The following is an 11621-nucleotide window of genomic DNA, read 5'->3' on the forward strand; positions in this document are numbered from 1 at the left end:
TCTTCAAGAATCAATGGCTATATATATATATCATGAAATTAAAGTCCAATCACAGATTGACCCTTTAAAAGACTGGTGCCAATGTATAGCTCTGGTCGTCTCCATGTCCAAGCTGAAGGATGCCATAGTGCTGCTGGAAACGACAGCCATGGTGAGGTAGGAGAGCTAGGACAATTGGCTATTTTAGGATATATAACATGAACAGTCAACCCTGTAATATTAAAAGGGATAGATCAGTAAATTAGGTTATATTGTAAAACGTCCAATCCTTTTTTTTTTAAACAAAGCATAGCTTTATTGTGATGGTAACAAAGTCAATGGGACGTGGAGATACAGAGTAGCCACGCAGTCTAAGGGGCTGCATCAGCGATCTTCTTGGCTGCTGCGTTGGCTGTCTTCTGACCCTTCTTGTTGTGCTTCTTGGCAAAACGCATGTTCTTCATGAATTTAGGGTCAACCTGGGGGGAGAGAGTGATAAAGATAGAGAGGTGGAGAGAGAGAGGTAATCAGGGAGGGAGAGAGGTAAAGAGGGAGGGAGAGAGAGAGGTAAGGAGGGAGGGAGAGAGAGAGGTAAGGAGGGAGGGAGAGAGAGAGGTAAGGAGGGAGGGAGAGAGAGAGGTAAGGAGGGAGGGAGAGAGAGAGGTAAGGAGGGAGGGAGAGAGAGAGGTAAGGAGGGAGGGAGAGAGAGAGGTAAGGAGGGAGGGAGAGAGAGAGGTAAGGAGGGAGGGAGAGAGAGAGGTAAGGAGGGAGGGAGAGAGATGTAAGGAGGGAGGGAGAGAGATGTAAGGAGGGAGGGAGAGAGATGTAAGGAGGGAGGGAGAGAGGTAAAGAGAGTGAGTAAGTTAGATAAACTCTTCATATAGAAACAATACTGACAGTTAATTCAATAAAGTATAAATCTGAAGCGTAAGAAAACAGGAAGTAAGGGTTGGTAGAGCGCACATGAGGAACATCACATCCTCATGTGTAAACATGTGACCAGGATCCCTTGAAAAAGACCCTGCAGCAGAAAGGTTGAGTGCCAGTTGATATGGAGTTCCAATATATTTTTATTAATGAAAAAGCGTGATTCTTGCACGGGCCCCATATCCTCCTTCACTAAGCATCTCACCCACACCTCCAGTACATCATCCCTCCATTCAATAAACAAAAGCGTAAAAAGAAAAACAGGTCACGTTAGCTGAATTTCAGACCATGTGGACAAGCATGAATTGTTTTAACACGAAATGTCACAAATCTTGTTACTCCCCAATTCTAAGGAGTCAATGTGAATTAGTTCAGAGCTGTATGACCAATCAAATCAATCTATTTACGAAACAAATGTCCGAAATTATAACATGGCCAACCAAATGTCTGAAATTATAATATGGCCAACCAAATGTCTGAAATTATAATATGGCCAACCAAATGTCTGAAATTATAATATGGCCAACCAAATGTCTGAAATTATAATATGGCCAACCAAATGTCTGAAATTATAATATGGCCAACCAAATGTCTGAAATTATAATATGGCCAACCAAATGTCTGAAATTATAATATGGCCAACCAAATGTCTGAAATTATAATATGGCCAACCAAATGTCTGAAATTATAATATGGCCAACCAAATGTCTGAAATTATAATATGGCCAAACAAATGTCTGAAATTATAATATGGCCAAACAAATGTTCGAAATTATATGGCCAAACAAATGTTCGAAATTATATGGCCAAACAAATGTTCGAAATTATATGGCCAAACAAATGTCTGAAATTATAATATGGCCAACCAAATGCCTGAAATTATTTGCAGAAACGTATTTAAATGAATTACAGTAGGCTGAATTATTATGGTGGATGGAACTGAGCAGGAAGCCTACTGTTTGAAGTGATTTGTTTGACAATTAGAGGGGGTCCCTCCCACTTGTTTTGGGGGTCCAGGGTCACCCCCTAGATCATTTTTTATGTAGAACAGAGAAGCTCAGTTCTGGTGACTTTAAAAAATATACATTTTACCCCAAAATGAATGAAAATAAAATTACACTGACAAAATAGAATCATTTCCTAAATTATTTTAAAAATACTGGACCATGCATCTAGCCTATGGTCTATATTACCATCTATGCTATTAGCAATAAGCATTATCACGTGTAGCCCAAAAGATGCAGCGTAGCGACTATAAATAAATAGGCGGAAGCATGGGGTTATACCCATCTAGAGTTTCCCTATTGTGCCAAAGATGGGATCCGTAAACTAGTTAGCATCCTATTACCAGAAATGCATTTCGATATTGCCTATAGGGAACAAAATTGCTGCGACAATGGCTGGCAAGCGAGCTGCGTCACATCCGTCTAAAAAAAAAATGTGGGACTGCGGTTTGTGACCAGTTCTTGCGGGAGTCGTACAGAAAGCCGCCGCGAGCGGTATGAAGAGCTGTAGGTGCGGACGGTGATGAATACAATCAGCCCAGCGGAGACTTCTACCGTCCAGTCTGACCATGAGTACATGAATACAGTATTAACCAAAGAGACACGTCCATACATACGATTGTATTTAGACAGGCTAATTCTAATTTTATTATTTATTTACCTTTATTTAACTAGGCAAGTCAGTTAAATCTTTGGCAGATGAGATCAGCGCTTTTGCCAACAATTGAGCAAAATATCAGAATTGGGCCATCTGTGTAAATGAAGCATGACGACGGGAGAGTAGCACCTGTGAGTAAGTCTAAAAGCTGTGCCATGCATGGTTTAGCCCCCCAGTCATGGCCCAAGGAGCTCTGGGAAGATGTAGGAATATACAGAACGCCATCCTCACCAGCCCGAGGGCCGGGGACAAAGCTTGCTCTACGATGTCGTGGAACGGGACTGTACGTCACAGCACTGTGAAGTACTACGCTCCCATACGCCACAAGGACAGAGCCATGCGAGAGCAACCTCACAGGATGTCCACATCGGAATTAGGGCCCCTTCATTTTGTTACATTTATATTATTGAGGCAAAGGCACCTACATCTGATTTACATAAACATCCAGGTGTGAATGACAATGCCCTTGATCTAAACTTGGCAACTTTTACAAACTGCATACAAATCATAAAGGTCTATAGGCCAGCAGATTAATATTAAATACCCCTTTCATGGACTCGTAACGGTCTGGTCTGGGCTTCTTGATCCCATTCCTGTGGGCCTTACGGGCTGTGGACAGACAGGAGAAAGAGACTTGTCAACACGTTTATGGAAACAATGACCTCAAAATGAAAACAGGCTTCAGGCTACTCCTGCAGAGCTCTAGTCAACTTATTTCGAAAACGGACACAAACAACCGGGTAGGCTGCTGCTACTCCTGTAATGCCAACGACCTAGTTAGCTTGGCACCATCCCTTGTATCTAGCTAACGAACTTAACTTCCGAACCATTCATTTCTACTCACACTGGTTGTGGGTGGTGTGATTCTTTGACTTTGCCATTTCTGTTCTGTGGATCTGTTGACGGAAGAGAAGAGAAATTAGTTTAATTTCAGAACTGACCAAAAAACCCACGCTGGAACATGTCCGCTACACTTAGTACTTCTACGATGCCGACTGGCTAGCTAGCAACAAGCCGTAGGGGTTTGCAACGATGTAAACATTGACATTGTCGCCTTGTACGTGCTGAAAACTTTTAGATACAGTTCCGACAGTATTATCCAAAACATTTGACACCTTTTCAATTTGGTGAGATTGGTGGAGTGTTTTCCTAGCAAGAATAGCTAGCGGGTAGAAAGGGACACCCGACCTAGTTATGTAGTTTTACTCATCCAAGCGGGAACAAATTTAGCAAATATAAAGATGCCTGTGTGGTTCGTGATATTTTACACTATAAACACACATTCATGGCTTATATGAATCTAAAATCACAGGAGGATTGATGCAGATTTACATGTTAGACTCAGGAGTGAAATTCGTTACCTGCCACACGTAAGAGACGACAACCGGAAGAGAAAGAACTAAACCGAACGAACCCATATATGAACCATCGAATCAGGAGCGGAGACGGAAACAACGACAAGACGTTGAATGGGTGACACTGCCGCCTAGCGCCGTCTACAAGACATTACACCGTCAACATTTCCAGCCAGGAGGTGTCACTGTCAGTCCACATGATTTTCTACAACCATGAACAACAAAGGTATGGTATGGTGCTCAGTAGTTCAGTTGACCCCTGCTCTCTGTGTGTTGTGGTATGGTGCTGAGTGGTTCAGTTGACCCCTGCTCTCTGTGTGTTGTGGTATGGTGCTCAGTGGTTCAGTTGACCCCTGCTCTCTGTGTGTTGTGGTATGGTGCTGAGTGGTTCAGTTGACCCCTGCTCTCTGTGTGTTGTGGTATGGTGCTGAGTGGTTCAGTTGACCCCTGCTCTCTGTGTGTTGTGGTATGGTGCTGAGTGGTTCAGTTGACCCCTGCTCTCTGTGTGTTGTGGTATGGTGCTCAGTGGTTCAGTTGACCCCTGCTCTCTGTGTGTTGTCGTATGGTGCTCAGTGGTTCAGTTGACCCCTGCTCTCTGTGTGTTGTGGTATGGTGCTGAGTGGTTCAGTTGACCCCTGCTCTCTGTGTGTTGTGGTATGGTGCTGAGTGGTTCAGTTGACCCCTGCTCTCTGTGTGTTGTGGTATGGTGCTGAGTGGTTCAGTTGACCCCTGCTCTCTGTGTGTTGTGGTATGGTGCTCAGTAGTTCAGTTGACCCCTGCTCTCTGTGTGTTGTGGTATGGTGCTCAGTGGTTCAGTTGACCCCTGCTCTCTGTGTGTTGTGGTATGGTGCTCAGTGGTTCAGTTGACCCCTGCTCTCTGTGTGTTGTGGTATGGTGCTGAGTGGTTCAGTTGACCCCTGCTCTCTGTGTGTTGTGGTATGGTGCTGAGTGGTTCAGTTGACCCCTGCTCTCTGTGTGTTGTGGTATGGTGCTCAGTGGTTCAGTTGACCCCTGCTCTCTGTGTGTTGTCGTATGGTGCTCAGTGGTTCAGTTGACCCCTGCTCTCTGTGTGTTGTGGTATGGTGCTGAGTGGTTCAGTTGACCCCTGCTCTCTGTGTGTTGTGGTATGGTGCTGAGTGTTTCAGTTGACCCCTGCTCTCTGTGTGTTGTGGTATGGTGCTGAGTGGTTCAGTTGACCCCTGCTCTCTGTGTGTTGTGGTATGGTGCTCAGTAGTTCAGTTGACCCCTGCTCTCTGTGTGTTGTGGTATGGTGCTGAGTGGTTCAGTTGACCCCTGCTCTCTGTGTGTTGTGGTATGGTGCTCAGTGGTTCAGTTGACCCCTGCTCTCTGTGTGTTGTGGTATGGTGCTGAGTGGTTCAGTTGACCCCTGCTCTCTGTGTGTTGTGGTATGGTGCTGAGTGGTTCAGTTGACCCCTGCTCTCTGTGTGTTGTCGTATGGTGCTCAGTGGTTCAGTTGACCCCTGCTCTCTGTGTGTTGTGGTATGGTGCTGAGTGGTTCAGTTGACCCCTGCTCTCTGTGTGTTGTGGTATGGTGCTGAGTGGTTCAGTTGACCCCTGCTCTCTGTGTGTTGTGGTATGGTGCTCAGTGGTTCAGTTGACCCCTGCTCTCTGTGTGTTGTCGTATGGTGCTCAGTGGTTCAGTTGACCCCTGCTCTCTGTGTGTTGTGGTATGGTGCTGAGTGGTTCAGTTGACCCCTGCTCTCTGTGTGTTGTGGTATGGTGCTGAGTGGTTCAGTTGACCCCTGCTCTCTGTGTGTTGTGGTATGGTGCTGAGTGGTTCAGTTGACCCCTGCTCTCTGTGTGTTGTGGTATGGTGCTCAGTAGTTCAGTTGACCCCTGCTCTCTGTGTGTTGTGGTATGGTGCTCAGTGGTTCAGTTGACCCCTGCTCTCTGTGTGTTGTGGTATGGTGCTCAGTGGTTCAGTTGACCCCTGCTCTCTGTGTGTTGTGGTATGGTGCTGAGTGGTTCAGTTGACCCCTGCTCTCTGTGTGTTGTGGTATGGTGCTGAGTGGTTCAGTTGACCCCTGCTCTCTGTGTGTTGTGGTATGGTGCTCAGTGGTTCAGTTGACCCCTGCTCTCTGTGTGTTGTCGTATGGTGCTCAGTGGTTCAGTTGACCCCTGCTCTCTGTGTGTTGTGGTATGGTGCTGAGTGGTTCAGTTGACCCCTGCTCTCTGTGTGTTGTGGTATGGTGCTGAGTGGTTCAGTTGACCCCTGCTCTCTGTGTGTTGTGGTATGGTGCTGAGTGGTTCAGTTGACCCCTGCTCTCTGTGTGTTGTGGTATGGTGCTCAGTAGTTCAGTTGACCCCTGCTCTCTGTGTGTTGTGGTATGGTGCTCAGTGGTTCAGTTGACCCCTGCTCTCTGTGTGTTGTGGTATGGTGCTCAGTGGTTCAGTTGACCCCTGCTCTCTGTGTGTTGTGGTATGGTGCTGAGTGGTTCAGTTGACCCCTGCTCTCTGTGTGTTGTGGTATGGTGCTGAGTGGTTCAGTTGACCCCTGCTCTCTGTGTGTTGTCGTATGGTGCTCAGTGGTTCAGGTGACCCCTGCTCTCTGTGTGTTGTGGTATGGTGCTGAGTGGTTCAGTTGACCCCTGCTCTCTGTGTGTTGTGGTATGGTGCTGAGTGGTTCAGTTGACCCCTGCTCTCTGTGTGTTGTGGTATGGTGCTCAGTGGTTCAGTTGACCCCTGCTCTCTGTGTGTTGTGGTATGGTGCTGAGTGGTTCAGTTGACCCCTGCTCTCTGTGTGTTGTGGTATGGTGCTGAGTGGTTCAGTTGACCCCTGCTCTCTGTGTGTTGTGGTATGGTGCTGAGTGGTTCAGTTGACCCCTGCTCTCTGTGTGTTGTTGTATGGTGCTGAGTGGTTCAGTTGACCCCTGCTCTCTGTGTGTTGTGGTATGGTGCTGAGTGGTTCAGTTGACCCCTGCTCTCTGTGTGTTGTGGTATGGTGCTGAGTGGTTCAGTTGACCCCTGCTCTCTGTGTGTTGTGGTATGGTGCTCAGTGGTTCAGTTGACCCCTGCTCTCTGTGTGTTGTGGTATGGTGCTGAGTGGTTCAGTTGACCCCTGCTCTCTGTGTGTTGTGGTATGGTGCTGAGTGGTTCAGTTGACCCCTGCTCTCTGTGTGTTGTGGTATGGTGCTGAGTGGTTCAGTTGACCCCTGCTCTCTGTGTGTTGTTGTATGGTGCTGAGTGGTTCAGTTGACCCCTGCTCTCTGTGTGTTGTGGTATGGTGCTGAGTGGTTCAGTTGACCCCTGCTCTCTGTGTGTTGTGGTATGGCGCTGAGTGGTTCAGTTGACCCCTGCTCTCTGTGTGTTGTGGTATGGTGCTCAGTGGTTCAGTTGACCCCTGCTCTCTGTGTGTTGTGGTATGGTGCTGAGTGGTTCATTTGACCCCTGCTCTCTGTGTGTTGTGGTATGGTGCTGAGTGGTTCAGTTGACCCCTGCTCTCTGTGTGTTGTGGTATGGTGCTGAGTGGTTCAGTTGACCCCTGCTCTCTGTGTGTTGTGGTATGGTGCTGAGTGGTTCAGTTGACCCCTGCTCTCTGTGTGTTGGGGTATGGTGCTCAGTGGTTCAGTTGACCCCTGCTCTCTGTGTGTTGTGGTATGGTGCTGAGTGGTTCATTTGACCCCTGCTCTCTGTGTGTTGTGGTATGGTGCTGAGTGGTTCAGTTGACCCCTGCTCTCTGTGTGTTGTGGTATGGTGCTGAGTGGTTCAGTTGACCCCTGCTCTCTGTGTGTTGTGGTATGGTGCTGAGTGGTTCAGTTGACCCCTGCTCTCTGTGTGTTGGGGTATGGTGCTCAGTGGTTCAGTTGACCCCTGCTCTCTGTGTGTTGTGGTATGGTGCTGAGTGGTTCAGTTGGAATGTTGGAGGTGAGGGATTGATAAACTCAGCAAAAAAATAAACGTCCCTTTTCAGGACCCTGTCTTTCAAAGATAATTCGTAAAAATCCAAATAACTTCACATATCTTCATTGTAAAGGGTTTAAACACTGTTTCCCATGCTTGTTCAATGAACCATAAACAATTAATGAACATACACCTGTGGAACGGTTGTTAAGAACTAACAGCTTACAAACGGTAGGCAATTAAGGTCACAGTTATGAAAACTTAGGACACTAAAGAGGCCTTTCTACAGACTCTGAAAAACAGGGTCCCTGCTCTGCGTGAACGTGCCTTAGGCATGTTGCAAGGAGGCATGAGGACTGCAGATGTGGCCAAAGCAATAAATTGCAAAGTCCGTACTGTGAGACGCATAAGACAGCGCTACAGGAAGACAGGACGGACAGCTGATCGTCCTCGCAGAGGCAGACCACATGTAACAACACCTGCACAGGATCGGTACATCTGATCATCACAGCTGCGGGACAGGTACAGGATGGCAACAACAACTGCCCGAGTTACACCAGGAATGCACAATCCCTCCATCAGTGAGCGTTACACCGAGGCCTGTACTCTGGAGCGGGATCGATTGGGAGGTGGAGGGTCCATCATGGTCTGGGGCGGTGTTTCACAGCATCATCGGACTGAGCTTGTTGTCATTGCAGGCAATCTCATCGCTATGCGTTGCAGGGAAGACATCCTCCTCCCTCATGTGGTACCCTTCCTGCAGGCTCATCCTGACATGACCCTCCAGCATGACAATGCCACCAGCCATACTGCTCGTTCTGTGAGTGATTTCCTGCAACACAGGAATGTCAGTGTTCTGCCATGGCCAGCGAAGAGCCCGGATCTCAATCCCATTGAGCACGTCTGGGACCTGTTGGATCGGAGGGTGAGGTCAAGGGCCATTCCCCCCAGAAATGTCCGGGAACTTGCGGTTGCCTTGGTGGAAGAGTGGGGTGACATCTCACAGCAAGAACTGGCAAATCTGGTGCAGTCCATGAGGAGGAGATGCACTGCAGTACTTAATGCAGCTGGTGGCCACACCAGATACTGACTGTTACTTTTGATTTTGACCCCCCCCCCCCCCCTCCCCCTTTGTTCAGGGACACATTATTACATTTATGTTCGTCACGTCTGTGAAACTTGTTCAGTTTATGTCTCAGTTGTTTAATCTTGTTATGTTCATACAAATATTTACACATGTTAAGTTTGCTGAAAATAAACGCAGTTGACAAAGAGAGGACGTTTCTTTTTTTTGCTTAGTCTAGTTCATTTTCTACTCAAACATAATGTCCCCCTCCAGAAATGAGCCCAATAACACATTGGTCCATATAATGAAGCAGGTGTGCTGTTCTGCATTGAGCCTTATCCCCAGCTGTTGCGGTATGGTACCTGACCATAAATAAATAGCCTGAGGATTGACCATCTGCATTTACCCCATTGAGCTAATCTTTAGATCAAACTCTAAACAGAATCTTGTTCCTAGTTAACAACATATTGACTCCCCCCCCCCTCTCAAAAACTTTATTCTGTCACTCAGATAAGGATCATGTGAATATAATGCAGGCCTAGCTGTTACACGTGACCCGTGTTACAGTTATGGACAGATGGGACCAAGGCTGCTGAGGCACGGGGAAGGGAAAGGAGTTTCCATGTTCGAGCGTGCCGGGGAGATTTGGTTTGGGCACATACGGAGCAGGAGTTGACGTAGCGGACAGTGTCCTGTGCCAAGGTGGGCCACCAGTACTTAATGGAGAAGGATTCAGGGGTGATTCCATTTTATCCTCCTCTCTCTGGTCTCCAGGTCGCTGAGACACTGTTCCAGCAGGTCCTGCCATTGTATCCTCCTCTCTCTGGTCTCCATGTCGCTGAGACACTGCAGGTCCTGCCATTGTATCCTCCTCTCTCTCTGGTCTCCAGGTTGCTGAGACACTGCAGGTCCTGCCATTGTATCCTCCTCTCTCTCTGGTCTCCAGGTCGCTGAGACACTGTTCCAGCAGGTCCTGCCATTGTATCCTCCTCTCTCTCTGGTCTCCAGGTCGCTGAGACACTGTTCCAGCAGGTCCTGCCATTGTATCCTCCTCTCTCTGGTCTCCAGGTCGCTGAGACACTGCAGGTCCTGCCATTTTATCCTCCTCTCTCTCTGGTCTCCAGGTCGCTGAGACACTGCAGGTCTTGCCATTGTATCCTCCTCTCTCTGGTCTCCAGGTTGCTGAGACACTGCAGGTCCTGCCATTGTATCCTCCTCTCTCTCTGGTCTCCAGGTTGCTGAGACACTGCAGGTCCTGCCATTGTATCCTCCTCTCTCTCTGGTCTCCAGGTTGCTGAGACACTGCAGGTCCTGCCATTGTATCCTCCTCTCTCTCTGGTCTCCAGGTCGCTGAGACACTGTTCCAGCAGGTCCTGCCATTGTATCCTCCTCTCTCTGGTCTCCAGGTCGCTGAGACACTGCAGGTCTTGCCATTGTATCCTCCTCTCTCTGGTCTCCAGGTCGCTGAGACACTGCAGGTCCTGCCATTTTATCCTCCTCTCTCTCTGGTCTCCATGTCGCTGAGACACTGCAGGTCCTGCCATTGTATCCTCCTCTCTCTGGTCTCCAGGTCGCTGAGACACTGCAGGTCCTGCCATTGTATCCTCCTCTCTCTGGTCTCCAGGTCGCTGAGACACTGTTCCAGCAGGTCTTCCGACACTATGGCCTTCCGGAGAACATCGTCTCTGTCACGTTCCTGACCTATTTCTGTTAGTTTGTTATATGTGTTAGTTGGTCAGGACGTGAGGTTGGGTGGGCATTCTATGTTTTCTGTTTCTATGTTGGTTTATGGGTTGCCTGGTATGGCTCTTAATTAGAGGCAGGTGTTTGGCGTTCCTCTAATTAAGAGTCATATTTAGGTAGGTGTTTTCACAGTGTTCGTTGTGGGTGATTGTCTCCTGTGTTTGTGGACTGTTTTCGGTTTGTTTGTTCATCGTTCATTTGTGTAGCCTATTTTCTCTATTCGTGCGTTCTTCATTGTTTTATGTAAGTTCGTCGTCTAGGTCTGTCTACACCGTTTATTTGTTTTGTTAGTGTATTAGTCGAGTTCGTGTTTTATTCTTTATAAATCATGTCGACAAACTCAGCTGCATTTTGGTTCGATCCCTGCTCCTCCTCTTCTGATGAAGAGAAGGAGGAAAGCCGTTACAGTCTCCGACCGTGGTCCCCAATTCACGTTGCGGGTATTGAGAGCCTGCATGGAGAAGCTGGGGGTCACGGTCAGCCTCACATCTGGGTACCGGACTCAGTCCAACGGGCAGGTAGAGAGGACTAACCAGGAGTTGAGTTGAGTTGAGTTTATTTTATTTTTACAGGGACAGTGCACATAATTAAACGTTTCAGTAAAAGTGCCGGTTTTAGCCAGCCGGCTAATTTTCAACCGCAGTCCCTGGACAGGTTATTAAAAACAATTACAATACAGACAATCAATGAGCAGTGAGCACACGCAGAGAGACATAGGACAAGCAAGACGTAGCATACACACAGAGCAACATAGAACAAGCAAGACGTAGCATACAGACAGAGCAACATAGAACAAGCAAGACGTAGCATACAGACAGAGAAACATAGAACAAGCAAGATGTAGCATAGAGACAGAGAAACATAGGACAAGCAAGACGTAGCATACAGACAGAGCAACATAGAACAAGCAAGACGTAGCATACAGACAGTGCAACATAGGACAAGCAAGACGTAGCATACAGACAGAGAAACATAGAACAAGCAAGATGTAGCATAGAGACAGAGAAACATAGGACAAGCAAGACGTA

At 47.6% G+C, this 11621-nt stretch overlaps 1 protein-coding gene and 1 non-coding gene across 2 annotated transcripts; both read right to left on the bottom strand.

Moving 5' to 3' along the window:
- Positions 1-269: 269 nt before the first annotated feature.
- Positions 270-3988, bottom strand: rpl29 (ribosomal protein L29). Its single transcript, XM_055869923.1, has 4 exons — positions 3930-3988; positions 3413-3464; positions 3113-3177; positions 270-458 (listed from the first exon to the last, which is right to left on the bottom strand). Exons 1-4 carry the CDS (start codon positions 3984-3986, stop codon positions 351-353), a joined length of 282 nt encoding a protein of 93 aa, XP_055725898.1. The 5' UTR covers positions 3987-3988; the 3' UTR covers positions 270-350.
- Positions 2715-2939, bottom strand: LOC129816084 (small nucleolar RNA SNORA73 family). Its single transcript, XR_008753526.1, has one exon. It is a non-coding gene; the product is annotated as a small nucleolar RNA SNORA73 family (small nucleolar RNA).
- Positions 3989-11621: the final 7633 nt, after the last annotated feature.

Source organism: Salvelinus fontinalis, chromosome 18 (assembly GCF_029448725.1).
Source record: "Salvelinus fontinalis isolate EN_2023a chromosome 18, ASM2944872v1, whole genome shotgun sequence".
NCBI classification, from domain to species: Eukaryota; Metazoa; Chordata; class Actinopteri; order Salmoniformes; family Salmonidae; genus Salvelinus; species Salvelinus fontinalis.

Coding starts and splice junctions, on each gene's coding strand:
- rpl29 (XM_055869923.1), bottom strand. CDS start 3,986: ATGGGTTCGTTCGGTTTAGTTCTTTCTCTTCCGGTTGTCGTCTCTTAC. Junction 3,465..3,929: donor TCGTCTCTTACGTGTGGCAG/GTAACGAATTTC, acceptor TTCCGTCAACAG/ATCCACAGAACAGAAATGGC. Junction 459..3,112: donor GTTACGAGTCCATGAAAGGG/GTATTTAATATT, acceptor CTCTCCCCCCAG/GTTGACCCTAAATTCATGAA.